The sequence below is a fragment of the Vulpes vulpes genome, chromosome 14, assembly GCF_048418805.1.
Source record: "Vulpes vulpes isolate BD-2025 chromosome 14, VulVul3, whole genome shotgun sequence".
Taxonomy (NCBI): domain Eukaryota; kingdom Metazoa; phylum Chordata; class Mammalia; order Carnivora; family Canidae; genus Vulpes; species Vulpes vulpes.
Window position 1 is genome coordinate 26,321,463 of NC_132793.1, and position 18,679 is coordinate 26,340,141.

Consider the following 18,679-nt stretch of genomic DNA (forward strand, 5'->3'; position numbering starts at 1 on the left):
TTTTTAAAAATTTATTTATGATAGTCACAGAGAGAGAGAGAGAGAGGCAGAGACACAGGCGGAGGGAGAAGCAGGCTCCATGCACCGGGAGCCCGATGTGGGATTCGATCCCGGGTCTCCAGGATCGCGCCCTGGGCCAAAGGCAGGCGCCAAACCGCTGCGCCACCCAGGGATCCCCTAAATAAAATCTTTTTTAAAAAATTTTAAAAAATAATTCACTTCTCGGTCTTTTGGCTAAGATCAAGTGTAAAAATTTTAAAAATTAAAAAAAATTTAAAAAATAGGGGCACCTGGGTGCCCTCAGATGCTCAGTGGTTGAGCGTCTGCCTTTGGTTCAGGGCGTGATCCTGGAATCCTGGGATCCAGTCCCATATCGGGCTCCCTGAGGGGAGTCTGCTTCTCCCTCTGCCTATGTCTCTGCCTCTTTCTCTGTGTCTCTCATGAATAAATAAATAAAATCTTAAAAAAAAAAACTTTAAAAAAGAATTTTTTAAAAATTAAAAAAAAATAAAAACGATCAACAGCAAGTATTGGTGAGGCTGTGGAGAGACGAACTCACAACTGCCGGTGGGAGTGTACATTGTTGGAAGTGGGCAGCATCCAATAAAATTGAACATAGGCACCCACTCTGACCCAGGAGTTCCTCTCCTAGGCACCTATACGGCAGAAATGCATGCACGAGGGTGTCCATGAACACGTATAGGACTATCCATAGCAGCACAATTCGTAATAGCTCCAACCTTGAAACTCCCAAGTGGATAAATGTTCACACAATGGAACAGTATATAGCAATAATGATGAGCAGTGTACAGTCACCTGCACTGGTCAGGATGAAAGTCCTGAACGTAATGTTGAGGGAGAAAAATCAGGTGCACTCAGATATACTTCGTGATTCCCATGATATAAAGAACAGAGGCAGACAGATGAATCTATGCTGTTAGGGACTTGAGGGGTAGTTAGTGGGACAGGGTCTGGAGCGAGTTGCTGAGGGGCTGGCACTGCTGTGTTTATGGGTGCTTCTTACTCAGGTGGGCTCACCTCGTGAAAATGTACCAAGTTGCCCCCTTACAACTCGGGCATATTCTGTGTACTAAACTTCAATTAAGAAGTTTTATTAAGAATCCTGCCTTTTGATCTTGGCACCCCCACCCCCACGTTCCTTGGCTGCCTTCTCTCTGGCCCGCAGAGCCCACTTCTCACCAGGAGGCTGGAAAGACCACACACCTCTTTTGTCAGCCACCCTTGCAGCTCTTGGGAAACACGTGATTAGCTCTGGCCAATGAGACCAACAGAGTCATCTGCTTGGGGCTTTGGGGCTTCTGAGAATGAATTCTTCTTTGTTAAAAAATATCAGGGTCAAGGAGGAGGAGAAAGAGGGAGAGAGTGAGAAAGGAAGGGAGGGAGGGAGGGAAACAAAGAAACGCCTTGCTCCTTTCTTTTTTTGAATGCCACAGTCTGAGGAGGTGAGGCCTACAACTGTCACAAACGATCATGATGTGACACGGTGACACATCTGATGGCAGAAAGCCAACACACTGAAGATGCAGAGTGATAAGACAGGTAAGACAGATAAGGAACCTCAGCTTTTAACAGTATCATTGAGCCCATCCCCAAGCCTGGAACTTCCTACCTTTTTTGTGAGATGAGGTAAGATGCCTTTATTGTCTGAAGCAGTGTTAGTATGTTAGCAAACATGCCTATTCCAGAAGATGCCTTCCTAAGGGAATAATCCTCAAGAGTGGAAAATAAACTTCCCGCTTGGTGATACATCATGGTTGTTAAGACTGGAAATCACCTACTATCTAGCTCCAGCAGATTGTAGTTTGCAAAAACAGTCACAAAAATATTTCCAGTCCCATATGTTTTTCGACAACCTTACTACCCCCACCCTCCATCAAGAGGTGAAGTCAGTGTGCCCTCCCCTTGAATCTGGGCGAGCACTTAGGACTGTCTCTACTCATTGCATATGGTAGAAGTGTCGCTGTGTGGATGCCAATGCTAGGTGGTCAAAGGTAAGACAGCATCCACACAACTCTCTCTTTGGGGATGGTTGCCCCTGGAACCTAGCCACTGTACCGGGAGGAAGCTCAGGTCATATGGAGAGGCCCACATGGAGGGCAACTGAGTCTTCCAGCCCTCCACCCTGGCTAAGCTCCCAGCCCACAGCCAGCCCCGACTTGCCAGCTGAGTGAGTGAGCCAGCTTGGAAGCGGATCCTCCAGCCCTCGCGGGAGCCGTCCCAGTAGATGCTGGAATGGCGATGAGCCTTCCCTGTCAAGTGCTGCCCAAACTGGAGGCTCAGAACGAAATAAGACATGATTTTTGTTTCAAGCAACTGAGTTTTGGGGTTCAGCAAAGAATCAGAACACTAACTTTAGGGGATTGGTTTATAACAATGGCAGATGCTTCCAAGATTGACACTCATTACCTTGCTAAAGCTTCGCCAAAAAAAAATCCCTGATGTAGGCATTAATACTATCCCCATTTTGCAGCCAAGATAACCAAGGAACAAGGCCAAGTGCTCTGTTCAAGGTTACCCAACCAGTAGGTGACAAACCTAGGTAATTAAATCTGTGCTTCACAAGCCCAAGGCTCATGCACATCCTGCAAAGTGCCAAAGGGTACACAAAATCACACGAAGGACATGGCCCTACTCCTGGGAATATCCATCTTAATTGATAATTTGGGAGTAAAATATATTACTTTTATAAAAAGATACATTAAGATACATTAATTGGAAGATACATTAAGATATGTATAAAAAGATACATTAAGATACATTAATTGGAAAATAATATGGATTATCAGGATAAGCCATACTTTGATTTTGCATGGCCTGTGGCCACTCATGGCCCTCGGCCTGCTGCCACTGCCCGCTCTGGGGATGGGGCCATTCATCATGTGGCATTCGTCACATGGCATGCATTGGGTGTTACACATATGGTTGGTGGTCTACTCAACAAGCCTGAGTAGGGGGAAAAACCTCCCTTCTTTCTCTGCTAACAGAACCCCATTTGTTTTTGTTTGTTTGATGCAAGCTCTACCCCCAACATGGGGCTTGAACTCACAACCCTGAGATCAAGAATCACGTTCTCCACCAACTGAGCCAACCAGGTGCTCCCAACAGAACCCCATTTGGATCACTTCTTCCCCGTGGCCCTGCCCTCTGGGAGTCTGAGCCTTCCCAGTGATCCCATGCTCCCACCACCAAGTGACTGCTTCAGGCATGGGCCAGCAGGCGCCAGAAGTCTGCGGCTGTGATCTCTGGGAAGTCTGCATCTTTTCCAAAGGGCACACAAGACCAGGGTGTTCCTTTATTCCTGCAGCAGGTAGAGGCATGAGGAGGCAAAGCTAAAGCTGTGGCAGCTGCATTGTGACCCAGAGGAGCAGCCAGTCCTCCGGGTGGGAACTGCCCAGTGTTGTTGAGTCATCTCTGGCGTTGACCTTCCATCATTAAAGGAAGTGTCCTGGCATCTGTAAGCTTGAGTAAGAAGAAAATTTTTCATCCTAACCAGTTTTTCCCATTACTTTCCATCATGAATGCAGACAACAGTAGTAGCCGCGCCTGTGACTTCACTCTCAAAAGAAATCTGTTATTTTTATATATCACGTTAGAGTGGTTGCAGACATCTCAAAATATTGTTTATACTCATTATGACTTCGAAATTATGGTAACTCTGGAGCCTGCTGTTAGACTCTCTTTAGCTGTTTGTTTGTTTTAAGATTTTATTTATTTAACAGAGAGAGACACTGAGAGAGCATGAGCAGGGGGAGTGGCGGGCAGAGCGAGAGGGAGAAGCAGAAAGCAGGCTCCCCACTGAGCAGGGAGCCCAATACAGGGTCCATCCCAGGACCTTGGGATCATGACCTGAGCTGAAGGCCGGTGTTTAACCGACTGAGCCACCCAGGCGCCACCTCTCTTTAGCCGTCAAGGAAACTGCTAGGGCAGAAAGAATATTTCACAGTTTGTGTGGCTGTCGTGAGAGGCACTAACAGGTCCCTGACTGCGGGACAGTGTTGGACTGCTGCCAGCTGCACTGTGCTCGCCAGGCCTCTCTCGCAGGGGCTGCTCCTGCTACTGGCTGAGGACCTTGGGGGCCATGAAGGCTGGGTTGCTCCTGAGAGGACTTCCTCTGGCTTGAGGCCTCCCCAAGGCCTCCAGGTGCTTCTATTCCTCCCCTCTCTCCCTCACTGGGGTCTGACAACTGTCTCAGCTCTCCCCATTCCCTCCCCCTATTCCTTCCAGGCAGAACTGGCGTGTTCAGTCTTGCCTTGGCATCTGTTTCTCAGAGGACCCAGATTGTTTGTTTGATTAACTGTTTTTCAATATAGTTGCTTCCTTTTATAATAAAATTCCTTTATCCTTTCAAAGACATTGTTTTGTAGGGTGCCTGGGTGGCTCAGTTGGTTAAGTATCTGTCTTCTCCTCAGGTCATGATCCTGGGGTCCTGGGATAGAGCCCCACATCGGGCTCCCTGCTCAGAAAGGAGTCTGCTTCTCTCTCTCCCTCTGCTGCTGCTCCCCCTGCTTTCTCTCTCAAAGAAAGAAGAAAGGGAAAAAGAAGAAGAAAGAAAGAAAGAAAGAAAGAAAGAAAGAAAGAAAGAAAGAAAGAAAAGAAAAGAAATCTTTTTTAAAAATAAAAATTAAAAAATAAAAATAAAAATAAAAATAAAAACACTATTTTGTGACAGAGTGAAACACTATTTCCACTAGATGCCAAAGATACCCAAGACATGAGAACCGTTCAGAACCCCTGCCCTCTTGTTTGGGCTCCTGTTATTTGGGGTTTCTGTTACTTGCTGCCCAAAGCATCCCCCAACTCTTAGAAGATTGCAGTGCAAAGGTTTGAGAAGCTCTAATGGCATAAACTTGAGAAACAGAATGTTAAATTCTGTTCTTCTTTTCCTACAATTTGGACAGAGGCCGCCCGAGCCAGGAATAGCCTAGTGGTTGCCCAAGATGCTCATGGCCCTGAGTGAAGTGTTGAAACCAGACACAGAGGGACTGGGGGACAGGCCTCCAGGACTGATGCACAGGCTGGGGTCCTGACAACCAGCACCTGCCCCCCAGCCATATGAGGGAGGCTAGACCAGCAAAGGTGGTCCCATGGTCTGGCTCCTTCTTACCTCCTGCCAACCCAGAGGGCCTGAGCTGGTAGGAGGGGAGAATGTTCAGATGGAAAAGAAGTTCGGATCGATGCAATTTTTACATCACCTGGGCTTTTAAATGGCAAACGTAAGGGCTTGTTTATATGCTCTGAGAGTGATCGCAGAGCTCTGAGCTAGGCTGGGGCTCAGCTCTGTGGGAAGAGGGTCCCTGAGGATGGATGGCATAGAGGGGACGATGCTGCTCATTCCCTTCTGAGTCCAACTCGCCCCTTCATTGCCCCTGTTCTGCTGCCACGGGAGAGGCCCTAGGGGCCCTAGGGGACTGTGCAGAGGAGATGGCCAGAGGGAAAAGGCAGGTCAGTGGCTGCCCTCCCGGCCCCACCTCGGCAACTATGCGAAAACTCTTGTGTGTGGGCGCCCAAGGACACAATAGCTCCCAGAGAAAGGCCTTGTGGGAAGAGTGGGGACGTTGGGGATTTTTTTCCCTCTATTTTCTAAATTTGGAGTATTGTCCTATTTTTTTTTTTTTTTTACATTTTCCCTATCCCAAAGGAATCCAAGCAATAGGATCCCAGAACTCGAGCTCAGAGGTTCAGGGTTCTGCTACTCTGAAGAACCCTGGCTGCTATACTGGGGAACGTGTTAGAAAAGCAAATTCTTGGGCACCTGAGTGGACATCCAACTCTTGGCTATGGTTCAAGTCATGATCTCAGGGTCCTGGGATTGAGCCCCATGTCGGGCTCCCCGCTCAGCAGGGGAGTCTGCTTCAGGATTCTCTCTCCCTCTGCCCCTCCCTCAGCTCTCTCTGTGCCAGCACACACTCTCTCTCAAATAAATAAATAAATCTTAAAAAAAGAGGAGGAGGATCCCTCGGTGGCTCAGCAGTTTAGCGCCTGCCTTCCGCCCAGGATGTGATCCTGGAGTTGGGGGATAGAGTCCCATGTCAGGCTCCCTGCATGGAGCCTGCTTCTCCCTCTGCCTGTGTCTCTGCCTCTCTCTGTGTTTTTCATGAATAAATAAATAAAAATCTTAAACAAACAAACAAAAAAACAAAGGAATACAAATTTTTAGACCCCACACCAGGCCTACTGAATCAGACACTGAGGGATGGGGGTAGGAGGCCTTAATAAGCTCTCCAGGAAATTCTGATGCACTCTCAGATTTGAGAATTACGCCTCTACAGTCTCACAACTCAAAGTGTGGTCCACGGACCAGCAGCAAGGGCCTCACCTGGGAGGGGTCAGAAATACAGACTCTCAGGCCCTACTTGGACCTGCTGCATCAGCCTCTGCCTTTAACCAGGTGCCCAATGGGCACATTCGGGTTTGGGAAGTGCCAACCTGGTGCTTTCCAGGGGCAGGGGAAGAGAAGGTGTTGCCTGGGCTCTTGGAAATCCCAGGAAAAAGGGTCAAGGACTGGACACCTAAGTGCCAAACCCTTTATATAACTTGTATAACTCATGTATAGAACATTTATTGCTTCACTGGATTCTCTCCCGATCCCCTCAGGGGGATAGGTAAACTGGTTACTTCCACTTTACCTACAGGTGAGGACGCAGACTTAGAGGGGTGGAGGAACGTGCTCCGGGTCAGATGGCTCTTAAGCGGCGAGGACAGAGTTAGAGCCCAGAGCACCCACTCTCTGCACCCCGCACCCCCAGATAGGGTGGCGCAGCTCTGCAGGGGCGAGAACACACTCGAGCAGCCAAGATGCCTCCTCTTAATTACAGCCGTCTTGTGTCTGCCTCTAACAAAGGCCTTGGGCTGGGAAAGGAATCAACTTAATATGCGATTGCTCTTCCCAATTAGCACAAATTACCATTTGTCTGGGAGGATAATGCTGGGGAGCTGGAACCGCCATGTGGGTTGCAGTTCTCTTCTGCCTAACCCCCTCCACTCTGGCTGTAGAGAAGGGGGTGCAAGCCTCCCCTGGGGCCTCACCAGGGACAGGAGCAGGAGGCCCGGGGAAATACTGCCTGGGACCCAGTTGGGAGCATCCAAATCGTTTTTTCGTCTGCCCTTCTGAGCACCTGTGCTATTGGCTAAATATGCAACGGCCAACAGTGGCCCTAAGTCCCCAGCTGCACAAGGAAGGCTGCCCCCCTCTTTGCTCCCCACAGCTCCCTTCCTGGGGCCTGGCACATTCCCAAACCCGGAAAATAGCAGGGGGCTTCGATGATGCCATTTGAGGCTCTGGTGGCTTTGTGGTGAGAAACCAGCCCTGACTCAAGGAAGAATAGATAGGCTGGTAATAACTCTGCCACCCTTGCCCTCCACTCAGTTTTTTTTTTTTTTTTATGATAGTCACACAGAGAGAGAGAGAGAGAGAGAGGCAGAGACACAGGCAGAGGGAGAAGCAGGCTCCGTGCACCGGGAGCCTGATGTGGGATTCGATCCCGGGTCTCCAGGATCGCGCCCTGGGGCCAAAGGCAGGCGCCAAACCGCTGTGCCACCCAGGTATCCCTCCACTCAGTTTCTTAATCCCTGAAGGGCTACCTCTGGATGCAAGGTCTCCGTGCATGCAGTTCCCTCTTCCGGATGCTCTTCCCTACCTCTGCCCTTCTCCAGACTGACCCTTCTGCATCCTTCAGGCCACGGCCAATACTAATTCTTTTAATAATAATAACAACTTAGCAGCTGTCATTTATGGAGTGCTTAACGTGAGCTCTATCTGCATTAATTCACTTAATCACACAAGAGCATTACGAAGCAGGTACTTCATTCAGTCTCACTTTGCAGATGGGGAAACTGGGGCACAGAGAAGTTAAGTAATCTGCCTGAGGTCACACAGCTAGTAAGTGGTAGAGGCAGTATTTGAACCAAAGGGTTTGGTCTCAGAGCCCAGTGCCCCTTCAGCAAAGCCTGTTCGGCAGCAGAGAGCCTCCCACTGACACTTAGCACAGCTCTACTCACACAGATGTCTCTGTGTTGTCTGTACCCAAGGAAGGCAGAGACCCACTTCCCCCGTGCTGAGGGCCTAGGTCTAGGTCTGGCACGCAGCAAGTGCTCAGTGAGTATCTAAGGAAGGTTTGAATAAATGGGTCTCAGTCTCCTCATCTTTAATAGTTCCTCCCAAGGGCCGTCCTGAGAAACAAGCAGGGCAAGTAACGTGCTTGGCATGACCTGGCCACCACCATCTCGCTCATGTCAGAAGAGAGGCGGGGATCTGAGCTCTAGCATGGCTCTGGATTCCCTGCCCTGGCTCCTGGGGATCACTCATTCACCTGGTAAACATGTATTGAGCATCTAATGTGTACCAGCAGTCAGGGCTGGGTGCACATACTGCAAAGGAATGGAGATGAAGTCAGCCCTTGGGAAGAGGCAGATGGTGCATCGAAGGCAGAAAAGCCAGGCAGAGTTATGAAGGAGCCCTGCTCCGTCTGGTGCCTGGGAAGGCCTCCCCCCACAGCCCCCACCCCCTGCTCCCGGCACTGAGCGCTCACAGGCTTCATGATCCAAGTGATTCCTGGGTTTTTGCGGAACTCCTCCACGAACAGGTGGTACTCGCATGGCATCTCGAAGGTTTTGGGGAAGAAATCGCACTTGGCCGCCTCCAGCTTTCCCGCCTCACGCTCCAGCTGTTTCCGGAATCGCTTCAGGTTCTTCACCATGTAGTTCTTGCGGGTCAGCTGGGCAGCGGGGTGGGTGAGCAAGCTTGTGCCCACTGCCCTGCTCTACCTTCCAGCCCAACCAGCCCAACTGGCCCCCACAGCCTCTGGCCCACAAAATAACAATCACAGTAAGAGTAACTTTGAGAGCCTGCTGTTCCATACTTATCCTTACTTTACAGATGAGAAAACCAAGAGTCAGAAAGGTTAAGTCAGTTGCCTGGAGTCACCCAGCTTAAAGGAGGCACAGCCGGGATTTAACCCAGACCCGTCTGACTCCAAAGTTCATGTTTCTCACTGCTAAGCTGCACTAGCCTTTTCAAATATCAGCATCATTGGCTCTTCTGGTCCCATCTCTGTGGTCTGGTTCCTCCCAAACCTCCCTCCCATCTCTAGGCTCTCAGTTGCTCAACCTGTCTCTTCTCTGAAATCACCAGATGGCTCAAACATCCTGCTTCTTCGGGCCTCACCCCACACATCTCTAGTGCTGAAATGCCAACCAGACTGTGACCTCAGTCCCCACCACCGCAGACAGCCTGTTGTTCGGGTACTAGATCCTTACTCTCTCACACTCCTAGATCATCATGTATCTTATATACATGTTCCCCACCTGGCATGTACCCCAAATTCCCTTACATTTTTCTATTCTGGTCCTTGCACTCCCACGCCAGCCCCTGCTCATGGCCACATCCAGTGATGTGATTTGACTGACTCAGTCCCCCAGCCTACCCAGCTCACCTCATAGTGGTTTCGGAAGTGACTGATCCGCACGTGCTCATCCATGTAGGTGTGGTCAAAGTTCTCCCGGAGCCAGCTGACATCACACCAGTAGAAATCCCACTCTCCTTCACTGGGGGTGGGTGGGACAAAGGTCACCACATGAGGACTTCAGCATTGCTGGGGGTCTGGGGCCCAGGGAGGTAAAGCGGAGGCGCAAGCAGCAGTATGTTCATGAGGAGTCTTAAGGCGATGGCTGCCTACAACGTGCTTTGTGGGGCCAGAGTGAGAACTAGAGAAATGTTCCTACACAAATCCAGGCTGATCAGCTGATCAGCTACACGGAGCCCTGATGCCTCCTGGCACCCATTAGCTGGAGTGAGGAGCACACCCTCTCCAGATCACTGTCCCCACCACATTCTATGGCCCATGACAACTAGCCAACCTCACCTGATCATGTTACCTGCCTGGGTGCTGGAAGCATCTGTGTTGCCACCCCCAGCCCACATTACCAAGCAGTGCAATTAGGTAACATTTGCAAGCCCTTCCCAGTCCAAAAAGCCCTCCTGTCACTGACTCATCAGAGCAGCCTCAAAAAGTGACAACAATCATCCCTGGAGCCCTCAGATGAGGATGATGCTACTCACTGAGGCCATGGCAGCATCAGTATTCTTACCCAGGTCTGCCTCACCCCAAATTCTGACCTGGTTTTCCACCACCATACCAAAGAGGGAGACAGAAAGCCAGGCTAATCTGTCAAATCTGATGCCACAGCTGTGGTGCAGAGAGGAAGTGCTTGAAATATATGTGGCATATATAAAACGGCGCCACCATGATTGCTTCCAACATTTTCTTTTTTTTTCTTTCTTCTTTTTTTTTTAAAGATTTTATTTATTCATGAGAGACACAGAGACATAGGCAGAGGAAGAAGCAGGCTCCGTGCAGGGAGCCCAATGTGGGACTTGAACCCAGGACCCCAGGATCACGACCTGAACCAAAGGTAGATACTCAACCACTGAGCCACCCAGGCACCCCTCAACGTTTTCTTTTTTTTTTTTTTTTAAGATTTTATTTATTTATTCATGAGACACAGAGAGAGAGAGAGAGAGAGAGAGAGAGAGAGAGAGAAGCAGAGACATAGGCAGAGGGAAAAGCAGGCTCCATGCAGGGAGCCTGATGTGAGACTCAATCCTGAGACTCCAGGATCACGCCCTGGGCCGAAGGCAGGCACTAAACTGCTGAGCCACCCAGGGATCCCCCCTCAACATTTTCTTAAGTAAAAAATGACCAGAATCAAGAAACGCAGCCATCACCCACTAGCTGGCTTGACTCCAGTGACCTGGCAGGTCCATTCAGCTGTAACTGAAGCCCCATGTGGACGAGACTAGACTCCAGTACCAGGCAGTAGGAATCATGGATTCCCCCATACACTCATTTGTTTCCTCATTCACAGACAGGCTGCTAGAACAGGGTGGAGACAAGCCTGGGACTCTGCACCCAGACTGACCAGGTGTAGTCCTAGCTCAAGCCCTGACCAGCTGAGTCAAGTGACCTCACACATGGCATTTTTAACTCTTCTGTGTCCAGTTTTCCGACTTTCAGTAAATGGGTACAATAATAGCACCTCCCAGAAGATCTGCTGAATGATTCAGGGGTGATGCAAGTAAAGTGCTAAAGAGAGTCTAACAGGCTTAGCTATTGTTAAGCAACAATACTTACTGAGTACCATGTCAGGGCAGCTGCTTGCTCACGCCCCTCATATCTATCCTCTCCCTACAGTAATAGAACTCCTGACATTTAGGGTTGCCTGGGTGGCTCAGTCGGTGAAGTGTCTGACTTCAGCTCAGGTCGTGATCTCTCAGGGTCCTGGGATCAAGACCCACATCGGGCTCCCTCTGCCCCTCTCCCTGCTCGTGCTCTCTCTCTCTCTTTTTTTTTTCTCTCTCTCTCTCCTGTTCTCTCTTTCTCAAATAAATAAAATCTTTAATAAAAATAATAAAGATTTCCTGACATTTAGCTGGGACAATGTAATCCACATTTTCCAAAATAAAGATTATATTTTCCAGATTCTTTGCAGCTAAGCTAAGTTCTGGCCAATGTGAGAGACTTCTAGGCTGTGCTCTTCAAGGGCAGGGGATGCATTTTCTTGCCTTCTTCCAACCTACTGTTGCTTGGACTCTGGATGTAATGGTGGAGCTTTACCCTAGACCCTGATGACAAAGACCTCACTGACAGGATAGCAGAATGGAAAGATGGAAGTGGATGGATCCAAATTTCTATGCTGTCTTGTCTCTGAACTTCCTACATCTGAACTTCAATGGGAGACAAAAATAACTTCCAGTCTGTCAAAGCCTCTTTTACTTTGGGTCTCTGTTACATGCATCCAAATCTTAACCCTAACTTACGTTAGCACCTACTATGTGCCAGGCATTGGATGCTTGTTCATCTCAGTATCCCCAGGGCCTAGCATAGAAGAAGAAATGTAGGCTTGCGGTCAAGTAACTTGTTCAAGGTCACAGAACTAGTAAGTAACCAGGAAAGAGCAGCCCTTGACCTGGACCTGTCAGGTCACTGGAGTCAAGCCAGCTAGTGGGTGATGGCTGCGTTTCTTGATTCTGGAGAGCTCTAGAACACTGCCTGTGGAATAGTCCAATAGAACTGAATGTGAACCCCACTCTGACTCTTATGTTCTGTGTGACCTTCAACAATTGACTTAATACATCGGAACATAATCATATCTTACAGGATGGTTGTAAGGCTTAAAAAGACAGAGGGTGTCCATAAGATACCTGATATATTTTGAGTCCTAAATAAATGTTGGTCCCTTTGCACAAGTCCCAATAGCCACCAATGGGAACTGGGAGAAAACAGAGGGAGACAAGGACCTGTGAGGCAAAGGGAAGGAGGGACGAGGTTGGCAGGGGCTGGGGAGGTATCTTACTCCTTTACTTCCACCCATCCTGGTCTGTGGCGAAGGACATCCATGAGAGTATTCATGAGAGTGGTCTTGAATCGGATTGATACTCTCTGCTCTCTGCAAGAAAGGCAACAGAACGCTCGCTCAGGATCACACAAAAACCTGTACCAGGATGTTCGTAGCAGCCTTATTCATAATAGCCCCAAACTGGAGCACCTGGAATGCTCAGTGGTTGAGTGTCTGCCTTTGGCTTGGGTCGTGATCCTGGGATCCTGGGATGGAGTCTCGCATCAGGCTCCCTATGGGGAGCCTGCTTCTCCCTCTGCCTATGTCTCTGCCTCTCTCTGTGTCTCTCATTAATAAATAAATAAAATCTTAAAAAAATAATAGCCTCAAACTGGTAACAAACCCAGATGTCCTTCAACAGGTGAATGGTTAAACAAATAGTGGTCTATCCATATCACGGAATACTAGTTAGCAATAAAAATGTGAAATATTTATACATTCAATCTGGATGCATCTCTAGGGAATTATGTCAAGTGAAAAATGCCATCTCAAAAGGTTATTATAATACTGTACAATTCCACTTATATAACTTTTTGAAATAACAAAATCATTGAAATGGAGAACAGATTAGCAGTTGCGGAGCATTAAGGACAGGGTGAGGGTGGGACTGTGGGAGAAGGCAGAAGGAGAAGGAGGGAATGGGTGTGGCTATGAGGGATCCTTGTGGGTGGCCTTGGGAATTTTCCTTACAGATGTCAATATCCTGGTTGTGATGCTCTACTGTATAGTTTTACTCTCTGTTACCATTGGGGAAACCAAGTACAGAGCACACGGGATCTCCCTGTATTATTTCTTACAACTGCATAGGAATCCATGATTCTCAAAGTCAATATTTAATTAAAAAAATTTAACACACCTTTAGAAATCTGGATAATGTCTACTTTTGGGGGGGCGGATGATTGGGAGAGGGCATAAGTGGCATTCTGGGGTGTTGGTGATTTTCTGTTTCCTACTGTGGGTATACTAAGTTGATGAAAATTCATTGAGCTGAAAAAAAAAAAGCAAATTCATTGAGCTGTAAAGTTATGATGTATGCACATTTCTGTACGTAAACAGAACTCTGTAACAAAATATACCACAAATAAAGTTAAAGGACTGGCTATAGATTAAGATAAAATATTTGCAATACTTACAATCCATAAGACTTTAGGACCAAGTACATAAAGAGATCCTACAAATCATTAAGAAAAAGACAAAGAACTCAATAGAAAAATGCTTAGGGGATATGAACAGGCAATTCACAGCAGAGGAAACTTACTAATACACATGTGTAAAGATCCTCAACCTTCCCAGCAATCAAGTAAATTAAAATACCAAGGAGAGGATTTCTGCTTCAGGTCACAATATGAAAGGATGTGAAAGATTTTCAGTCCTACAGTAACAACAAGGGAAAAAATGCGCAAAATAGATATCACACTTGACTATGGGGCTAGTGGAGAGCAATGGACAAAAGAAAACTTGATGAATTGATTCTGGAGAGAAAGAAGCCTTTCGTGAGGGAGCAGGGAGATACAGCATTTTCTAGGTTTGGGGAGTATCTGAGTGTGGGCAAGTGGAGGAATGAGCCAGCTGTGGAGAAAAGACTTTGCAGGCTCCAGGAGAAAGCAGCTGACCTCAGGGAATACATAGGGTGGCCAAACAAATCAAAATCTGAAAGAGCCCCATTCCCAAACCAAACCAAACCAAACCAAAACAACATTGCATTAAATTTGCTTGAGAAAGAAGCCCATAGAGAACACAGTAAAGCTGAGAGAAAAACCATACTCATGCACATTGATGGGGTGTGTGTTCTGGCAACGTTGAGTACAAAAGTGAACCAAAAAAAACCACACAATAAACAAACAAAACCCAAACTGCCCTCTAACCCCCTCACAGAGCAAAAGCTCAAAACAGCAGTACAGGGGGTTGTGCTTGGAGTGAACTCAGTGTAACTAAAGCTTCAGTCCAGTCCATGTTCCACTCAGCTTTAGGAGGAATCAGATAAGCAGCTCCCAACCTACTAGTCAGAGGAAAGGGTTTACAATCTCTGGAAAATCAATCTCTCTCTCTCTCTCTTCACACATTAGTCCTTTTGTAGGTCTGAATCTCCATCTGGTATAATTTTCCTTCCGCCTGAAGAATTTTCTTTAGTGTTTAAATACATGACAAAAACAACAGCATAAAGGACCAGAGGGGAGTAAATAGAGCATGCTGTTCTAGGGTTCTTGTGTTGTGCAGGAAGTGGTACAATACTGATTCCTAATAGACAGTGATGAGTTGAGGATGCATATTGTTAATATGCACCTAGAATAGTGATTCTTGATGAGTGGTCCCAGTATTCCTCAGGGTCCCAACCCTCTTTCAGAAGTACACAAAGTTCTCTCTTTTCCAACTACACATCTTTGTGAGGCTGGATTTTCTTCCCGTTCTTCAACCGAAACAACATATCACAACAGATTGAATCCAGAAGATTTGGGAAGCCAAATGTTTTCTATTGAGCCAGACATTAAAGAAATTCACAAAAAAGTGTAAAAACAATTACTACTAATTTTAGTAAATTTGGGGGAGGGAGAATACAGTTAAAGTTCATAAAAATAGGGGCACCTGGGTGGCTCAGTCAGTTAAGCATCTGCCTTACGTTTGGGTCATGATCTCAAGGTCCTGGGATTGAGTCTGGCATCGGGCTCCCTGCTCAGCAGAGAGCCTGCTTCTCCCTCACCCTCTGGCTGCTGCTCCCCCTGCCTGTACTCTCTCTTTCTCTCTGTCAAATAAATAAATAAATAAAATCTTTTTTAAAAAGTTCATAAAAATACATTATTTTTGCTACCAGGTAGAGTACACTGTTGCTTTTTTTTTTAATTTTATTTATTTATGATAGTCACAGAGAGAGAGAGAGAGAGGCAGAGACATAGACGGAGGGAGAAGCAGGCTCCATGCACTGGGAGCCCGACGTGGGATTCGATCCCGGGTCTCCAGGATCACGCCCCCGGCCAAAGGCAGGCGCTAAACCACTGCACCACCCAGGGATCCCCACACTGTTGCTTTTTAAATGAATTAATATTTTTAATTTATCACTTTAAATTTCTAATATGATATTGACAAGTATAAGCCACACAAAAATTAATGAGTCCACAATAATTTTTAAGTAGTAAAGAAATCCTGGCCTCAAATGTTAAGAACCACTGCTCTAAAGTAGTAAAGTAAGGAGCATTTAAAACTTAATCCAAAACAATGAAGAGATACAATTTCAAAATCCATCAGATTGGGGAAAATGTTTAAAACCAGACAAATACCAAGCATTTGCAAGAATGTGGAAATGATAATTATCCTATAATACTGATGGAACTGTAAATTGGATAAATCTTTAGAGAGCAATTTGGCATATCAAAACTGTCAGGTACTATTCATACACATTAGACTGGCAAAAATCTAAAAGTCCAAGTTTGGCAACAATGTGCTAAAATTGGAAATTCTTCTCGTGCTGGTAGAAGGCACTCTGGAAAACTACATGACAGTATTTAGTAAAATTGAATTTGCACACACTCTATACCTGGCAGTTCCATCCTAGCTCTGTACTCAAGATAGATACCTTATGTATGCACTGGGCAGGGATGCTCATTTATAAGTATTAATATTTTTTATGGAAATAACCTACAGCACACAGTTGGTGGTCCACCCTTGTCCCTTGGGCATTCTCCATTCCTGTGCAAGTCAATCAGAGGGCTTTCCACTGCTAGCACTTGCAACCTTTTGCCTGAGGACTTTTTCTGGCTCCCAGAGTCTGCTCAGCCAGTGCTTAAAGCAGATCCAAAGTTCCCTCCCCCAACAGCACACAACCAGTGACAACTGGAGGTGATGGATTAATCCTCCAGCTCCTCATCGCTCACCTGGGATAAGTCTGCAGTGTGTTCTGTGCTAACTCCTAGGAATCCCCAGATTGAGCCCCACCTGCCCACCACAATAACCTGTCAGTAATGCACCTTTTATTGGTTTCTTTCCCTTAGCTGTCTCACATCCTCATTTCCCTGCCAATGTTTACTGGAATCACCTTCTGACCTTCCAAATAATCTGCTCTCACATCCTTGTTTCAAGGCTTGCTTCTGGAGGAAATCAATACTAAGACAAAACCTAAAGGCCTTTCAACAGGAAGTAGATAAATAGCTAGTGGTATACAATGGAACACATATAGTAGTTAAAATGTGTCCAGACTTACATGCACCAACATGAATACTGAAAATATAATTTTATGTGACAAAAGCAGCACGTAGAATAATAATATAACATCATCTATGTAACTTATATTCCTAGTCTCGTGCAGCTAGAGGTGTCCATGTGACACAATTCTGGTCAGTAAGATAAAAATGTAAGATTGCTCAAGAGGGTGGGTTCTTGGAAAGCATTGGTTCTTTTGATTAAAATAAAGAGAGAAAGAGATGTGGCTTGAGACTTCCTTCCTCACTTCTTCCCATCTTGATCTCAACATGAGGGCTGGAGCTGTAGCAACCCTTTGGGTGTCCATAGGGAAAAGATCAAGAGAATCACAAGGGCACTAACTCTGACAGTGTTGAACCACTGCACCAGTCTTCCAGATTCTTTGTTACATGAAGAAATTTAATATAAAATTAAATTAAATTAAATTTTTTTAAAGCTACTACTAGTTGGGTTTCCTATTACTCGTAGATAAACACATTTCTAATTGGTGTCTGGACTAATAAAACATATCCTGGTAACTGAAGTGCCCTTTTTTTTTGGTTAGAGCAGGCACAGGTGTGTAAGTGTAGGATCAGCATCTGGAAGAGTGCTGAATTGCTCTGATGTGTGCTGTATGAGGGAAGGGTCAGAGACCACGCATGCTCTCTTCAGTGGCAGTGTTGCCAGATGTGACTTTAGAAAGAGAGAAATATTGAATGAAATAGAATAGAAATATCTAAAATATGTGTCACAGTGTATGCGATGTAACCTCCTCTGACTCCCTACAAAAATACTTCAGGAAAGTCTACATTGCTCTCTCCTGCTCTGTATGAGTAGATTCCATTTAGTGGATCCAGTGAGGTGCTGAGTTCTGCACCCAGGTTACTGCTGCAGAGGGAAGCAGAGGACCAGGGCAGAGTTGACATTGGAGTGATCATGTCATCATGTGGTTGTTGAAGGAAGCAGGAGGGCATAGATAGATACCACATGGGCCCTGGAGCCCAACAGGCTCTGGCACTAACTGATCCTATAGTCTTGAGTAAGTTACCTAGCCTCTCTGAGCTTCAGTTTTCCCATCTGACCCAAAAGTAATATCTACTTTGAAGGATTGTGGTAAGGACTCAAAAAGATTATACAGGTCAAATGACTAGTCTGGCACATGGTAAGTGCTCAGTGGTCATTTATTATTATTATTATTATTATTATTATTATTATTATTGAAGTAAAGAAGGAGTAGAAAGATGGAAAAAGGAAAGAAAGAAGGAAGTTAGTTCTGTATTTATTAGATTACATGGGACCACTCACCGTTCTTTTCCCTTTGACAGTCCATGGCCCTTGTAGTTTTGATTCTGCAAGGAGAAAAAGAAGTGATGTAATTGGTTCTGCATATCCACCCTGCCTTCCCAGCTCAATTTACTGCAGATATTAAAAGGCTCAAACCATCAGATGCAACATTGCCCAATTCCTGAGACATGAAACAGCCTGGCCAAGTTCACACTGGTCAGCATGTGCCCACCAACTTGGTCCTTGGAATAAATCTCCAAGTGTTCAAGGACCCACCTCACAGGATTGTTCCGCAGGCATGACTTAGCTTTCAGTGCTCCAAATGTCCAACCCTGAACCCCAGTTTTGAGAGCTGAGTTCAGCAGGCTCTGTGAGAAGGAACTGAAACTTGAATGTTTGACTAGATCCATGGTCCAGAAGGGGGCTGGGTCAAAGACTCAGGGCGAAGTTAATTTCTTCCACCCAAAATGGACCGTTCAAATACTCAGTGGGGTGTGGGTATTATTTTGCTTCTACCATTCCTTTAGTCCTGGTATACTGATCCCTAATGGCAGGAATGAAAAAAGAAATCAAAATTGGTCTTGTGCAGGATGACCATTGCAACTTGGACAGATTTGTCATCTACATTAGTTTTCTATTACTGCATAACAAATTGCCACAAACTTGATGGCTTAAAATAATACAAATTTATGCCTTGCAATTTCCATTGGCCAGGAGTCTAGGCATGGCTTAGCTGGATCTTCTAGCCAGGTCTCACAAGGCCACAACCAAGGTGATGGCCTGGGTTATGGTTCTTGTACATGGGCTTGGG

The 18,679-nt window shown here is 46.4% G+C and overlaps 1 protein-coding gene and 1 pseudogene across 3 annotated transcripts in view; one reads left to right on the forward strand and one right to left on the reverse strand.

Moving 5' to 3' along the window:
- TTLL9 (tubulin tyrosine ligase like 9) overlaps positions 1-18,679 on the reverse strand; it is a 49,135-nt gene that overhangs the window by 20,194 nt on the left and 10,262 nt on the right. For 2 of the 3 annotated variants that reach the window (XM_072736138.1, XM_072736140.1), the window contains exons 2-4: positions 17,890-17,933; positions 12,373-12,465; positions 9,453-9,564 (exon numbers count right to left, since the gene is read on the reverse strand). In XM_072736138.1, the coding sequence (XP_072592239.1) occupies positions 9,453-9,564; positions 12,373-12,465; positions 17,890-17,933 (249 nt within the window). Of the gene's footprint in view, positions 1-8,549; positions 8,736-9,452; positions 9,565-12,372; positions 12,466-17,889; positions 17,934-18,679 lie in introns of all 3 variants that reach the window. The other variant, XM_025986096.2, reaches the window with a different exon arrangement.
- On the forward strand, positions 215-332 carry LOC140595551 (U2 spliceosomal RNA; annotated as a pseudogene).